At 53.2% G+C, this 16,471-nt stretch overlaps 1 protein-coding gene across 1 annotated transcript; it reads right to left on the reverse strand.

The window, feature by feature from the left end:
- Positions 1-786: 786 nt before the first annotated feature.
- Positions 787-12,348, reverse strand: GRHPR (glyoxylate and hydroxypyruvate reductase). The gene is made up of 9 exons (XM_007524109.3): positions 12,192-12,348; positions 10,251-10,381; positions 9,328-9,400; positions 7,274-7,390; positions 6,433-6,521; positions 5,458-5,562; positions 3,287-3,422; positions 2,553-2,683; positions 787-1,098 (listed from the first exon to the last, which is right to left on the reverse strand). The coding sequence occupies exons 1-9, from the start codon at positions 12,272-12,274 to the stop codon at positions 977-979; spliced, it is 987 nt and encodes a 328-aa protein (XP_007524171.1). The 5' UTR covers positions 12,275-12,348; the 3' UTR covers positions 787-976.
- Between the last annotated feature and the right edge of the window lie 4,123 nt (positions 12,349-16,471).

Consider the following 16,471-nt stretch of genomic DNA (forward strand, 5'->3'; position numbering starts at 1 on the left):
GACAAAGGGAGCAAAGTAGGGAAGTGCTGAAACAATTCTTAACTAAAGATTAAAGGGGTCAGGAAATGGTTCACCTGGTAGAGGGGCATCTTGCCATGCACAAGGTCCTGGGTTCAGAACCCAGCACTACATGGGAGCTCCATGGGTAGCAGAGCAGTGCTGAGTTGCCTTTCCTGTTTCTCCTTCTCTAAATTAACAAAAAGAAAAGAAAAAAAAAACTGGGCCCCAGAGATTTCTCAACAGGATGACTGCACGCACGAGGCCCGGTCCCATCCCCCAGTGCCACACTGAACATAAAAGCTGGAGGCCAGGCGGTGGCGCACCCGATCAAGCACACATAGTACTAAGTGCAAGGACCCTCACTATGAGCCCCCGGCTCCCCACAAGCAGTGAAGCAGTTCTCTCTCCCTCTCTTATCTCCCCCTCCCCTCTCAGTTTCTCTGTCCTATCCAATAAAATGGAGAAAATGGCCGCCAGGAGCCGTGGGCTCATAGTGCTGACACTGAGCTCCAGTGATAACCCTCGAGGCAAAATAAATAAATACAAGTTAAGAAACCCACCTACCTTGACCTCACATAGTTCTCACTGCTGTTTTTAGTTTGCCCTGGTGGTCTAGGCTGCAGATTCAAGACACAGCTTGAACTCAACACTGGCATCCTGAGGAACGTGTGATGGGTGTGGGCCAGGACAGGCTCTAATAATTAAAACGCCTGGGAGTGAGGGTCGTGATAGGCAGCCCTCTCATCACCTCTTAGTAGCTTCTCCCACTTGAAAGCTGAGACCATCTCAAAGAATTCTTTAATAGCATTAGACACTTTTGGCTCAGATGTTTCCAGTTGCCGAAGTGGCAAGCACGTCTCAACGCCAGTCTTCAGAATCCACACAGATGGGTTTTTCTTCTCCCTCGGCTCCTGTCCTGCAGGTCTGGTCCAAGCCTGAGTGCGCTGACAGGATCTCGGGCAACGTCTGCTGCCGGCTACAGCTTGAGCTCACTGGGCATCGGCTCCCCTCTCAGGCCTGCCAGCAAGTTGTTAGCTGCCAACAAGGACATGGTGTTTCGGGTTCCGTGGGTGGCACTGCCTATGTGGGGCAGGACTACTGGGAAGGTAGACGAGGGAAAGAAGAGTTGGATCTTAAAATGGATGCTTTTCACAGGTAGGATTTGCCAGCAAGAACAAAAAACCTACCTTGATTTGCCTGCCTTCCCACTTTCACTGACTGATCCATGCCTTAGGGCAGAGGGGTGGATTAATAGTAAGAAGGGGCCAGGCTGCTGAAACCCAGGTTCAAAGGTGATGAGGGATATGGATCATAAAAACCAGGAATGTTGCCCTGGGAGGGGTCTGAAAAGCTAATTAGTCTCAGTCTCCAGTTACCAGGTAGGGCAGCCAGGTGCCAGTTAAGCTGCTTTAGCACTGGTCACCTGTGTCCCTGACAGGATGCCAGAGAGCATCTAAAGCAGTGGCCACCCAGTGAGATGCTGGACAGCAGAGCTCCCTGGGCCTCTCAGGACCCAGGCCCCTGAGCTCCAGTAGCAGGTCTCAGTTGGGGTGATGGGAGTGACACTGACTCTGGACGCTGCTCCCTCATGCTGGTGGGGGGTGATGCAGGGTGACAGGATTCCCAAGGACTGTCATAATGGGAGCGCTGAGGGGAGCGGCTAAGGGTTCTCACTGCAGAGGATCAGGGTCCGGCCCCAGTGTCCCAAGGTCCTTACAACCACACCGACCTGAGCAGAGAAAAGCTAACAGACTTGTTCACTGAGTACCTGAGAAAGCTAGGAGGAGGACACGCTACTGTCCCAGGCCCAGCAGTGTTGTCACTGGGTGCGGGGTGAAGCACCCCCTGGGGTCCCACCACCCTGAACAGGGTGGTGTATATATGTATACACACACAGCCCCATGGAACCGTGGAGTCGTGCAGGCAGCAAGCCCTGGCATTAGCCCTGGTGGCAAAAAAGAAGGGGCCCTTTTTAAGCTGCAGCTCATGACAGTGCTGTGAGGTGACACACAGTGGAGTCTCAGCCCCTCTAGAGAGGAGCTGCTGCTGGCACTGAGGGAGGGAGGGAGGAGGGAGCCAGTCTTGGTCCTCCCGGACAGGCGGGACGGGTCGGTGTGCAGAGCCCCAGCTCCTGCAGCACAAAGCTAGCACTCACAGATGGGTCTGGAGTGGAGACAAGCAACAGCTCAACGCGCCAAGGGTGTGAGCTGTAAGCACTGTGTTCACCACACCTTTCACTGCCAGGGGCTTTATTCATCACTAGCTTCGCTTAGACACAGCTGCTCACTTTTTTTTCTCTTAGAATCAGAGAGACAGTTAAAGACACCTCAGCATCAAGCTTTCTTCAATGCAGTGGGGGCCGGACTTAAACCTGGGTCACACACCTAGCAAAGATCACACTAGCCAAGTGAGCTGTTTCGCTGCCTCCCCCCATCCCCCTTTTAGGCCCCTCTGTGCTCAGTCCTGCTCCAGGGAACTTCAGCTCAGTGCCTCCAGGCCACCCCTAATGCTGGGGTCCTTCGAGCGGTCAGTGAACTGGGAAAAGTTCTTACCACAGTTCTTCAGGCTCAGGAGAGGGTGGCTTGTCGGCAGTGGCTCTGGGGTGGTCACATCTAGCCCCGCTCCTGCAAACTGGCCACTGGCCAAAGCCTGGTACAGGTCATCCTGGTTGACCACGTCTCCCCTAGGAACGAGAGAAGTCCCCACCGCCCCCACCCCCAGGCCACCTTAGGATAGAGCAAGCCACGGAGTGACTTCTATCTGAGTGGTGCTGGGGTCTTGCAGGTGTGACCCCACCACTCCTGTGTTGACTTCTTCTCTCATTCAGAGACAGACAGACAGGAAGAAGCATCACAGCAGTGCCCCAGCATCAGGGGAGCTTCTGGTGTTGTCATGTGGGAGCTGGATCCAAGACCTTACACCTGGGAAGGCAGGCGCTCTACCAGGCGAACTATCCCCCACCCCAGAATGACTTTTAAGTCTTCGACTAACTTCTCTACTAAGTCTGTATAATAATAGAGGTCTTGTCGCCAGAGGAACCGGGCTGTGCCACCTTGTCACTGGCTGCCATCACCGCTGTGAACCAGGGCAGGGCTGTGTTCGCACCCCGAGAGCTCTCGCTCACTGTGGGATGTACTCTCGGAGCCGCTAGTGCCTTTCTGTTTGGTCTGTGAAAAGCCGCAATCTCGGTCTGAGGTCTCGACAACTCAAGAGGAGCAAAGCCTGGGGGTTCAGCAGCAGGGACAGCCCCTCCAGGCCTGCCGGGCGACCAGGGGTCCGGGCTCACCTGCTGATGTTGACAAACACCGCCGTTGTCTTCATCAGCTGGAAGAAATCCTTGTTGCAGAGGCCCCTGGTGGCAGGCGTTAGGGAGCAGGCCACAACAATGAAGTCAGACTCGGCGGCCAGCTGGGCAGTGGGCACTGTGGGGGTCAGGGCCCCGGGACAGGGACAGCAAGGCAGTGAGGGCCAAACAGGAAGGGGATGCTTCACCCACTTCACCTCCCCCCACAGCAGAAACCCAAGAGTTCTCCTGAAGATCCTGTCTCTGCCTGGGCGAGTCTGACAGCTGTACAATCAACAGCTACTCGAGGGAACCCGGCATATGACATCATTCATCCTTCTCCACTTAACAGGAGGGAAACAGGCCAGAAGGGCTGGAAGCTTGAGATGGCACCAAATTGGGGGCGGGGGTGGCACACACCCAGTTGAGCATACATGTTACCATACAATGATTAGGACCTGGGTTCGAGCCTCCACTCCCCATCTGTAAGGGGGGGGGGGCGCTTCACAAGTGGAGAAGCAGGTCTGCAGATGCCTATCTTTCTCTCTCCCTCTCCATCTCTCCTTCCTCTCTCAATTTGTTTGTCTTATCAAATAATAAGTAAATAAAATAAAAAGAAAAACGGCTACCAGGAATGGTAGCTTAGTAGTGCTGTCACCAAGCCCCAGCAATAACCCTGCTGGAATTAAAAAACAAAACAAAACTGGGGGGCCAGGCAGTGGCATACCCGGTTAAATACACATAGTACCAAGAGCAAGTAACTGAGCAAGGACCCCAGTTTGAGCCCCCAGCTCCCCACCAGTAGAGGAGATGCTTCTCAAGTCTGCAGGTAGGTCGGTTGGTCTCTCTCTCTCTCCCCCTCCCTTCTCTAACTTAAAAAATGTTTTTAAGTTTTTTTTTTTAATTTTTTTTATTTAAGAAAGGATTAATTAACAAAACCATAGGGTAGGAGGGGTACAACTCCACACAATTCCCACCGCCCAATCTCCATATCCCACCCCCTCCCCCGATAGCTTTCCCATTCTCTATCCCTCTGGGTTAAGTTTTTTTTTAAATATTTATTTATTCCCTTTTATTGCCCTTGTTTTATTGTAGTTATTGTTGTTGTTGATGTCGTCATTGTTGTTGAATAAGACAGAGAAATGGAGAGAGGAGGGGAAGACAGAGAAGGGGAGAGAAAGACACCTGCAGACCTGCTTTACTGGGTGTGAAGCGACTCCCCTGCAGGTGGGGAGCTGGGGGCTCGAACTGGGATCCTTGAGCCAGTCCTTGCGCTTTGCGCCATCTGTGCTTAACCCGCGGCACTACCACCTGACTCCCCTAACTTTTAAAAATTTTATTGATTTTATTTTAATGAGAGAAAGAGCCTAGAGCACTGCTCAATTCTGGCTTGTGGTGGTGCTGGGGATTGAACCTGGGACCTCAAAGCCTCAGGCGTGAAAGGCTTTTGCAGAACCATTATGCTGTCTCCCCAGCCCATGTCCTTCTCTCTCTCCCTCTTTCTCTATCTCCCCTTCCTCTCTCAATTTCTATCCTATCCTTTTATTCTACAAGAAGAAGAAGAAGAAGGAAGAAGAGGAAGAGGAAGAGGAAGAAGAAGAAGAAGAAGAAGTAGTGGCTGCCAGGAGCAGTGGATTCATAGAGCCCCAGTGATTTCCCTAGAGGCCAAAAAAAAAAAAGTTCTCACCACGGGGCCTGGGCCTCCCTAACATTCACTTCCTTCCAGACCCAACAGGTCAAGGAGACGAGATGCGGCTGCCAGTGCACGGCCCTGCTCATCATTCTGACCCTCTGGGACCGGGACTAAAGGGCACACACAAGACCCGGGCACAGCACTTGATGCTTTCTGTCACCCTCTTTGTTGTCCGACTCGGGCACAGGCAATGGTGACAAAGGATTCTGAAAGACAGGCGACCCAGAGTGCTCTCCTGGCTCAGAAAGAACTCAGTGTGTGCTGGCTAAGTCCCTGAGACTCTGACTCTGACAGGCTGGGCGGCTGAACCTTAAGGGACACTTCAGGCTCAGGGGACACTTGAAGCTCTTGTGCTTGCGTTCACACGCAAGAAAATTTGCAAAATAAGCAAATAAATAATACTAAAACAAATAAAACAGACGATAGGGAGAGTTTTCCACTCGGTGTAGATGGGTATCAGTGGAATCAGGGTTTTACCTACCAAACTCAGCCTGGAACTCTGCTGCTTCTTGAGGCCTGGGCTGGCGTCCCGTGTACAGAAACCTCTTCACGCCAAATGGCTTCAGACGCCGAGCGATGGCCTGGCCTGTAAGTAAGGAGACAGACGCAAGGTCTGTGCCCAGCCCCAGGGACAGGGAGCCCCTGGTGGCCAAACTCTCATCAGTACAAGCCAACAGAAAATGGTTCTGGCCCAGTGTAACTACTCCCCAGTGAGCTTGCACTGCCCTCAGGGGGCCAGGTGACAGCCCTTTCCATCTGGAGGCCATCTGCTCGCCTTCCCCAAGAACTAGACCTGGCACCGAGCAGAGAGCTGATCCAATAGTCCTCTCCTGCCTTCCTGGTCCTCTACTCTGATCAATACAGCCCCAGGCCATGTGGGACTTCGCGGTGGCAATGCCACGCTGCCAGCTCATCCCAAACATACATGCTGTTGTCGAGACATGTGGAACAGTGGGAATTTCAGGCTTAGTACATGGCCCAGAGCTGCTCGCAGGTCAGGCAAGCGCATTCATCCTCCAACTTCACCATGTACCAGGCAGGATGCCAGGGAGCCACTGACAATGTCTGGCTGGGCTGCGGACTTCAGCTACACTTCTCTACAGGGGTCGCTGGAAGAAAACCACTCTGCCCCATTCTGTTCCAGAGCCCCAGAGAAACTGTCCACTGGACACACTAATTCCCAAGTGAAGGCTTTACAGGTCAAAGGCCTCTAAGGCCTGGGGGATAGCTCACTTAGTAGAGTACACACCTTGCTGCATGTGAAGTTTGAACCCTGGTAGCACCAGGGACCACACCAGCATAGCTCCATGGATGGTAGATGCCCTGCACACATGCAAAGTGGCCAAGTGCACTAATCACACACGTGTATGGCAGCCCTCTCCAAAGGACCTCCAGCTTCCAGACATACAGGGCCAGAGCCTGAGTCCAACCCACAGTTTCTGGTGGGCAGCCTCACCTATGCGCCCCAGCCCGATGATGCCCACGGTGCTCTCTGTGAGGCCGTAGCCACACATCCACAGCGGCTTCCAGGAGGTCCAGCCGCCACTGCAGAGAGGGAGAGGTCTGGGTGAGAGCTCTGGCCTGCTGCCTGGGCAGGGGCTGTGGTCCCAGGGGAAGACACCGCCCTCTGAGGGGGACACAAGGAACACACCCAGCCACTTGGAGCCTTGGATGAGGAAGAGGGGTAACTCTCCCTTTAAAGACGCTGGGGACACAGTGCAAGGGCAGCAGATGTCATCATAGGTATTGTCCCATTCTGTAGGTTAGAATGGGCGACCTAACCTTGACCTTGCTCCAGCCAGTCCTGTACCCGGAATGCCCTCCCGTTTTGACACTCAAACCCCACACCTGAATCCCTCAGGCCAGAGTGCAAAAGCTTCCAGACTGTAGAAAGGAGGTAGGACCACACCCCACACAATGCCCACAGTACCCCTTGGCAAGGACACACATCTGTCTATAGCCAAGTGTGACTATTCACACTGAGTTGGGGAAGAAAGAGGTAGAAATGGCATCCTGTTAGTTCTGGTTGGGTTCTGCTACCAAAAGATTTATGACATGATCTTTCAGTTTCCAGATTCCCACATGGTGAGAGAAGAGTAGACGGTCTAAGTGCTCAAGAGAATGCCCACATGCTACTTCCTCCACGAAGCCTTCCCTGATCCTGACTCCTTTCTCAGTGTGTCCCCTTCATGCCCAGCTTATTTGACTCTACTGTCCTGGCCAGTCTGTGCCCTCACTAGGTAGTGCACATGAGGGGCTGGGAAGGCCACACAGGGTGCTTAGCTCAGGCCACTTACTTCTTCACCTCTTCGATGGCCTCAGGCAACCGGCGGCAGGTAGTGAGCAGCAGGGAGACAGCGAGTTCTGCTGTGGCATCTGTCAGGACATCTGGGGTGTAGCCCACTCGAATCCCACTATGAATCAAACACCTGGGGGTGATTCTGGCCTCTGGCACCTTCCCCAGTTTCTAGCACTGGGGCTTCCCATGATGCTGCTGTGCCCATCTCTGCTCGGCTTGCCAGCAAGCTCAGAGCAGTGAACGAGCACGCAGGACAGGTCAGCCTGCATCCCCACTTCTGCTGTGGAAAGGCTTTGGTGGCCCCTGGTTAAGTGCTCACATTACGGTGTGCAAGGACCCAGGTTCAAGCCCTTGGTCCCCACCTGCAGGAGGAAAGCTTCACAAGTGGTGAAGCAGGGCTGCAGGTGTGTGTCTCCCCCACTCATCTCAATTTCCCTCTGTCCTATGCAATAATAAATTTAATTAAAAGAGAGAAAAAGAAAGGAAGAAAGACAGACAGAGATAAAGACAGAATATGTGGGTGGTAGGCCAGGCTCTAAAGTTTGGGAAAAGTTCACTCCTCAGTCTTTCTGACTGTCCTTGTCTAAAGAGGGAAATAAGTGGTCTGAGAGATGGCACAGTGGACAAAGCACTGATCTCTCAAGTGTGAGGTCTGGAGTTTAATCCCCAGCAGCACATGTACCAAGAGTGATGTCTGGTTCTTTCTCTCTCCTCCTATCTTTCTCATGAATAAATAAATAAAACATTTAAAAAAACAAATAAAAAGGGAAATAATACAAACTGCTTGTTCTACTGCACAGGTTGTTGTAAGGATGAAAAAAAATTAAACAATATGAGAGGGGAGTTGGGTGGTGGTGTAACCAGTTGAGTGTACACTATTAACAATGGACTCAGGTCCAAGTCCCTAGTCCCCGCCTGCAGGGGGAAGCTTCATGAGCAGTGGAACTGAGGTGCCGGTGTCTCTTGTTCTTCCTCTCTATCTCTGCTTTCCCTCTCGATTTCTTTGTCTCTAATAAATAATAAAAAGTAAAATACGAGAGGTTGCTATTTGGTTAGATGATACTCTACTTCTGACCTCTTAACTTGTGCACATGTGGACAGGTGTTTTTTTTAATTTATTTTCCCTTTTGTTGCCCTTGTTGTTTTTATTGTTGCTGTAGTTATTGTTATTGATGTCGTCATTGTTAGATAGGACAGAGAGAAATGGAGAGAGGAGGGGAAGACAGAGAGGGGGAGAGAAAGACAGACACCTGCAGACCTGCTTCACCGCCTGTGAAGCGACTCCCCTGCAGGTGGGGAGCAGGGGGCTCAAACCGGTATCCTTAAGCCAGTCCTTGCACTTGCACTTTGCACCACATGTGCTTAACCCACTGTGCTACTGCCCGACTCCCTTTTTTTTTCTTAACCAGAGCACTGATCAGCTGTGGCTTATAGTGGTGCTGGGGATTGAACTTGGGACTTTGGAGCCTCAGACATGACAGTCCGTTTGCATAAACTCTGTGCTATCTACCCCTGCCCTGTGGACAGGTTTCTTTTTTTTTTTTTTTTCCCTCCAGGGTTATTGCTGGGCTCGGTGCCTGCACCATGAATCCACCGCTCCTGGAGGCCATTTCCCCCCCTTTTGTTGCCCTTGTTGTTGTAGCCTCGTTGTGGTTGTTATTATTGCCATTGTTGATGTTGTTCGTTGTTGGATAGGACAGAGAGAAATGGGGAGAGGAGGGGAAGACAGAGAGGGGGAGAGAAAGACAGACACCTGCAGACCTGCTTCACCGCCTGTGAAGCGACTCCCCTGCAGGTGGGGAGCCGGGGGCTCGGACCGGGATCCTTACGCCGGTCCCTGTGCTTTGCGCCACATGCACTTAACCTGCTGCGCCACCGCCCGACCCCCTGTGGACAGGTTTCTATCACTGACAACCTCACATGCTCGCCAGTGGCTGAGGGCTGACTGAGTGGAAAACAATCCCACTTCTCTTCACCTCACTCTGGGGGTCACTCCCCAGGCCAGTCCCTCCCCCGACTCCGCCCCCCACCCCCATACCGAGCTGCTCTTACCGCTTCTTGATCTCATCCAAAGCCAAGTGGTCAACACCCACAGACAGTGTGCTGATGACTTTGAGATTGGCTCCTGTGGTGCAGAAAAAGCATCACTGGTATCCTTCCTGGTGGGATGGATTCAAAGCCATGAACCGGGCCCGCCTGCGGGTGACTATGCTCTTAGAGTAAAAGAAAGGCTGACATGCCTGTTCCTCAGTTTAGACTCCCAGCAGTGCTGACAGGCAGCTGATCCGCATTCTGGGGAGGTGAGTGGCTGTGTCAGGAGCTGCCAACCGTCAGGGCTGGGGTTCACCTCAGGGCCTCTTACACAAGGAACGGCTTTTACCGGCCACCTGTCTGTGAGTGAGGCCTCGGGTCTCCTCTGCCCACACCAGGAGTGTCCCTGTGGACACCTCCAGGAGTGCTGACCCTCTCAAGCCCCCTTCCGGGAAGGGCACTGTAGCTGGGGCAGGGGTGAGCTAGCACTTACCCACGAGGGCCCCTCTCCACCCAGTAGCCCCCTGGATCTGAACCTGTTCTCTTAAACCATCCCGATCATAACCTCACTGTGGCTGGGGTTCTGGACACAGGTCCTGGTTACGACGCTGGGCTTCCCTCTAGCCTCCCTTGCCCCCTTGCTACAAACAGGCCCAGAGGGGAAGGCCCTTGCTCCTGGCCACAAAGCAAGGCTGTCACAGGGTTAGATGAGGGCCCAGGGCCTTGGATGATCTCCTGTCCCCCTGGACACCTCCACACCTCGGTCTCTGCCCTCTTAAGGCCTCTGTCCAGGGCCTCACAGCCAGGAGAGAGAATAGAGATGCGTGTCAGATGGAATGGCACACAATTGCTACCTGTGGCCCAGCAGTGCAGCCGATGCCCTCAAACAGGTCCCCGAAGGACCCTCTGGACACATCCTCTCCAGACCTGCCCTGAGCACACACCTGCGGTGTCCAGGAGCTTCTTGTCCACACGGTCAGAGAGGAGGCACAGTAGCCCGTGGGCCCCCGCCACACCCCGCTCCAGCTCCCTGGTGGGGATGGGCTCATCTGAATCCCACTGCTCCACCTCACAGCTGCAGGCACAGAAAAGCTCACTCAGAAGCAGGGAAGCCCCACAGATGTCCCGGGACCCCAGAGTTCCCCTGATCACACCCACAGTATCTTCTCAGGGATCTCGACGGCGGGCTAGGGTGGGCTGGGGGAGGGTGGGTTGGCTAGTCTTTCTGGTAGAGGCAGCACCTGCAGACAGGTTGGCCCGGACCATGGCAGCCAGTGACAGCCCAGGCTGTTAGCAGGAATATGAAGGTCAGAGGGGAGATGCCTGCCCGTTTTTGTTGTTTTGGGGGGTATATTTATTTGTGCATTTTGCTGGGGCTTCTTTCTCTCAATAAACTGGCCTGCTTGCCAGCATGTGTCCCTCTCAGCAAATATTCACCAGCGTTGGGCAAGAGGCCAGGTTCCCACCTCCAGGTAACAAGGAGACATGGCTCTGGCCTCAGGCTGCCCAGGGGAATCAGGGTGAGGCCCTGGCGGCCTCGGAAATGTCCTTAGAGATTTCTGAGGGGTGTGAGAGCTGGCAGGGGCTGAGGGACCCCCAACAGTGAAGCCTAAAAGGAAGAGGTTATGGGGATCATGCTTAGCTCATTGCAAGGACGAGGTTTCTCACTCTCGGGAGTCTGAGGTTAAGTTATCTGGACCCAGCTTTCTCGAGACTTCCTGCAGAGACAGCAGATCTTGTGGGGGAGGGGGCAATTATTGAGAAAGGCCAGTGTTGGCAGGGAGTGGTTTTGCATTCTGTGCCTAGTTTCAAGCCACGGAAGCTCTCATTCTTGGTTGGAGCTTTGTCAGGAAGGACAAGATCAAAGCAGCACAGCAAGGAGTTTCGGGTGCTCAGGCATCAGGAATCACTCAGCCTCCTGGCCCTTTTCACATAATTCCGAGCAGCCACACGTGCAGGGCCCAGGACTAGAACACCTTTCGGCAGCACCTGTGGGCTGAGCTCGGGGCCTTTCAGCCTCTCTGGAAGCCGCAGATGGTCAGCCACCGCACCCTTCCTGTTTCTGCCTCCCTGAGCCGGTACACAGGAGGGCCTCCGCAAAGGTACTGCTGCACTGAGCAGAATAAACAAACCTCTCCTCCCCTGGCACTGGCTTCTGAGGCTGGAGGTCTCTTCCTCCTGCCTGTAAGGCAGTGCTTGGGTTGGTGTCAGAGCTGAGTTAGAATCCCAGCTCTGGGCAAAGGGGTTTGGCCTCCCTTAGATTCCTAGGTGATTTCGCAGCTGTAAAATGGCAACTGTAACATACAACCTCACAGTTCTGCAAGGACTGAAAGGAGTGAAGTACACGAAGCTCTTAGGCAAGGCTGGCCTTCCAGGGCTCATTTTCACAGGGGTCATCAGAGGTCACAATAGTTAGAGGCCAGCCACGGTCCTTGACCCCGCCAAGTGACCCCAGAGGGTAAACCATTAACAGCCCAGACCTTGGTCACTGGCAGTCTCCCCCTCTCCACAGGTCGATGACTGGCAAGGCTCCAGCTTTTCCACGCCACCACCATTTGCAATTGCAAGCGCCCGGGGAGTGCGGTCGCAAGTGTCTGCAAGTGGCCTACAGAAAGCTGGACCCAGATAACTTGCCTCGGGTCGCTCTCCACCTCCAGGCCGCCTGCGCCAGGCACAGCTGGGAGAGTTCAGCCAAGATGCAAGCGCAGGACGCCTGCTCTCGGGCCCCTGCGCCCGCCCCGTCCTCCCCACCAAAAATAACTTCGGTCTGCACCCCTCGGGGTCCCCAGCGGGGCGAGTGCGATCGGGCTCTGCAGCCCGTCCTTCCCCCCCCCCCCAACTCCCGTCCCAAAGTGCCCCTGTCCCGCGCTCCCGCGAGATCTTACTCCGAGGCCTGGGCGAGCGCGGCCCTGCCCTCCGGGGGGATCCTGCGCGTCACGAACACCTTCATGAGTCGCGCCTGCCTCATCCAACCTGCAGCCGCCGGACGCGCACACTGGCCGGACCCGCGGGCCGGAAGCGGAGGGAGCTGCGAGGGGGCGTGGTCTGGACGGAGGGGCGGGGCCTGGGAGGGGCGGGGCTTGCAGCTGTCTGGGGCCGGTGCGCTTTCAGGTCTGGCTGTGGCAGTGTATCTTTGAGTGGGAGGTAAATGGGGGCTCCCAGGGTGTTCCTCGTGCACCTCTAGTTGTGTAATCAAGCTTTAAAAAACCTGACTGGTTGTCAGGGTGATGTGACTACACTGGCTGCTTGGCACTTGTTCCTGCCAAGCACCCACTACCCCTGAGACTCAGGGGCTGGCAGGGGTGTCCTGAAGATGGGGTGGGGGAAAGGGTGTGCAGGGGAGAGTTCTGTGTGAGGGTGTGGGTGGCTGTCTGGGAAGGGGAGAGTGCACCGGCATCGTCCCAGTTCTCAAGGCCTGATGCCCTCACAGCCTCCCTGGATTTGTCCCATCATGGCCACAATGCTCCAAGCTTGGGTGTTCTGGTGACCGGCAGCGGTAAGCCTGGCCTGGGAGTCTGAACAGGGAGTCTGGTGCGACAGTGGTTTCTTTAATGCGTGGGTATTTCCCCCACACAAGGGTCACCGATGTGATGAACTTTAACTGACTGTGTGCTGGACGCCTCCTGACTGGTTGGAGGAAGGTCACACTTATGAACAGGGACAGGGTGCTGAACCACTTGGGAACATGGGCAGGCCCTGGTTTTGCAGCCAGAAGGCCTGGGGTCCAAATCCTTGCCCTGTGTAGTCTTGCACAATCCCCACCATCTTCCTAAACTTCAATCAGTTCCTTCAGCTACACAATGGGGTTTTGAACACTTACCCTCAAGGGTTATTGTGATTCTCAAGCAACTTTTGCACAAGCCCTTGGCTATGTTAAGTGCTCAGTCAATGATGTGGATGAGACAGAGGACCTCTGAAGTCAGATCACCGGGGTTTAATCCTAGTTGTTCCACCCACTGACAACCAGGCTTCACGTCTCTGTATGCCTTGGTTTCCTCGTCTGATAAAAGCAGTCCCTTTCCCAGGACATGTCGGGAGAAAGAACTGTGTATAGAGGGAGTCGGGCTGTAGCTCAGCGGGTTAAGCGCAGGTGGCGCAAAGCACAAGGTCGGCATAAGGATCCCAGTTCGAGCCCCCGGCTCCCCACCTGCAGGGGAGTCGCTTCACAAGCGGTAAAGCAGGTCTGCAGGTGTCTATCTTTCTATGCCCCTCTCTGTCTTCCCCTCCTCTCTCCATTTCTCTCTGTCCTATCTAACGACAACATCAATAACAATAATAACTACAACAACAACGAAAAACAACAAAAGAGAAAATAAATAAATAAAATATTTAAAAAAAAAAAAAGAACTGTGTATAGGCTAAGGCTGCTGCAACACAGGTCCGGTGGGTGCTCAGCAAATAGGAGACGCACACCAGGTGTCCTCAGCTGGGCAGAGGTGCGGGTGCTGGAGCAGACTCAGCACAGGTCCAAGGACCCAGGCCTCAACTTTACCTCCCTCAGCTCCACCAGGTGCTGATCTGGGACTAGCACTCAGCTAGTTGGGTCTCTTCTCTGCTGACTTTATTGGCATCCATTCTGCCCCCACAGGACCCAGAGAGGAAACAGACTGGGAGAGAGTAATGACCTTCTATGGCTGGGACTGGGCAGTCACTGGAGAGGCCAGAGCCGTTCCCACAGTCATCTGGACTCAGACCAGCATTCTATCTACCATTTCCCTCTCCCTCCCCTTTTCTTAAAAATTGTTTTTTAGGGAATCTGGGCAGTAGCTCAGCAGGTTAAGCGCAGGTGGCGTGAAGTGCAAGGACCGGTGTAAGGGTCCTGGTTCGAGCCCCCAGCTCCCCACCTACAGGGGAGTTGCCTCACAGGCAGTGAAGCAGGTCTGCAGGTGTCTCTTTTTCTCTCCCCCTCTCTGTCTTCCCCATCTCTCTCCATTTCTCTCTGTCCTATCCAAGAATGATGACATCAATCATAACTACAACAATAAGACAACAAGGGCAACAAAGGAAATAAATAAATAAATAAATATTAATTTTTTTTTAATTGCAGGAGAGAGACAGGCACTGCAGAAAGACCACAGCACTGATCTCTTGTAAGTGTGGGGAATCAAATGCAGAGCTTCATGAGTGCAAGACCCATGCTCTACCACTGAGTCACCTCTCTGGCCACTTCCCTCCCTTCTCACTTTTTTTCTTTTTCTTGCCTCCAGGTTTATCCCTGGGGCTCAGTGCCTGCACAATGAATCTACTGCTCCTGGGGCCATTTTTCCCATTTTATTGGATAGGACAGAGAGAAATCGAGAGAGGAAGGGAAACAGAGAGGGGAAGAGAAAGATAGACACCTGCAGATCTGTTTCATCACCTGTGAAGCAGCCACCCTGCAGGTGGGAAGCTGGGGGCTTGAACTTGGATCCTTGTGCAAGACCTTGTGCTGTGCACGATGTGCCCTTAACCTAGTGTGCTATCGCCTGACCCCCACTTTTTTTTTTTTAAGATAGAGAGACAGAGGCAGAGAGAGTAAAAGAGGCCACAGCACCGAAGCTTCGGCCAGTGCAATGGGGGCTGGGCTGGCGACCTGGGTCAGTCACATGGCAAAGCAGTATACTGGGTGAGCTGTTTCACCAGTCCTTCTCTCTCTCTCTCTCTCTCTCTCTCTCTCTCTCTCTCTCTTCAGTAACGGTTAATAAGTGTCTTCACACACCATTCTCTGCACTGCTAGGCCACCTTGGGGGCAGCTTCTGAAATACCTCAAACATTGACACAGGCAGGTATTTTTCTGTCCCCGGGTCAGGAAACCTAGGGGACAGCGTGGCCTTGTGGCTCCATTCTGTTAATCAGTGGTGACTTCTGAGTCCAGCTCCTCCTACACGCCAGAACAAGTGAGGACAGGCAAGCCCGCCCATCAGGACCGGATGAGGCTGCCACACTTTAATACCCCTTTCCCTAAGACAAAGTATCCAGTGGCACAGGTAGGTGTGACTGGAGCTCAGTAAGTGCTGTGGAGTCAGAACGTGGAGCCCACTCAAGGCCAGGGAGACAGGAACTGGGAAAGGAAGACTCCAAACTAGAGCTGGGTCAGAGGTCAGAGCTGAGCTTCCCTGGATGAAATGAATCATCTAGTCAGAAGCTACCGCATGGTGCTATTAGCAGGTTCCAGGCACTGTCTGAAGCGGTGTGCATGGTAACCCATTAGTACAAACGTCTCAACACTCTATAAGGCATATTGTTGCTCAGCCCCTTCACAGATAAGAAAATGGAGGGAACAGGGCCAGCTGGTGGTGCACCTGGTTGAGCACACATGTTACAGTGCACAAGGACTCGGGTTCAAACCCCTGGTCCCCATCTGCAGGGGGAAAGCTTTCCAAATGGTAAAGCAGTGTCGCATGTATCTCCCTGTCTCTCTCCCTCTCTATCACCCCCTTCCCTTTCTATTTCTGGTTGACTCTATCCAATAAATAAAACTTATTTTATTTATTTTCCTTTTTGTTGCCCTTTATTATTACTTATTTTCCCTTTTGCCCTTATTTTTTATTGTTGTTGTTATTGATGTTGTTGTTGTTAGACAGGACAGAGAGAAATGGAGAAAGGAGAGGAAGACAGAGATGGGGAGAGAAAGATAGACACCTGCAGACCTGCTTCACTGCCTGTGAAGAGACACCCCCCACCCCACCCCGCAGGTGGTGAGCCGGGACTGGAACCAGGATCCTTACGGTGGTCCTTGCTTCATGCCACATGTGCTTAACTCGCTGTGCTATAATGCCCAACTCCCTTTTTTAATTTTTTTATTGTTGTTATAGTTGTTATTATTATTGTTGTTATTGTTATTGTCATTGTTGTTAGATAGGACAGAGAAAAAATGGAGAAAGGAGGGGAAAACAGAGAGAGTGGGAGAGAAAGATAAGACATCTGGGGAGCCGAGGGTCCTTGAGCTTGGTGTCATGTGCGCTTAACCCGCTGCGCTACTGCCCGACTCCCCCAATAAATAAAAAAAGATAATATTTTAAAAAGGGAAAAAAGAAAACTGAAGTAACATCCGACAGCTACTAAGAGACAGAATTGAATTCAAGCCCCAGTATCCAAGCTTGTAACCCTGCGCAAACCCTGTGGGGATGGGGAGGGTGTCTTGTGCATTTGGGCTGCTGTAACAAAATACCCTAGACGGAGCCTC

This window comes from Erinaceus europaeus, chromosome 10, assembly GCF_950295315.1.
Source record: "Erinaceus europaeus chromosome 10, mEriEur2.1, whole genome shotgun sequence".
Lineage (NCBI taxonomy): Eukaryota > Metazoa > Chordata > Mammalia > Eulipotyphla > Erinaceidae > Erinaceus > Erinaceus europaeus.

Excerpts from the sequence above, each read along its gene's own strand:
- GRHPR (XM_007524109.3), bottom strand. The coding sequence starts at position 12,274 with ATGAGGCAGGCGCGACTCATGAAGGTGTTCGTGACGCGCAGGATCCCC. Across the intron at positions 5,563-6,432 it reads CATCGGGCTGGGGCGCATAG|GCCAGGCCATCGCTCGGCGT; the intron begins GTGAGGCTGCCC and ends CCTTACTTACAG. Across the intron at positions 2,684-3,286 it reads GTGTTTGTCAACATCAGCAG|GGGAGACGTGGTCAACCAGG; the intron begins GTGAGCCCGGAC and ends TCTCGTTCCTAG.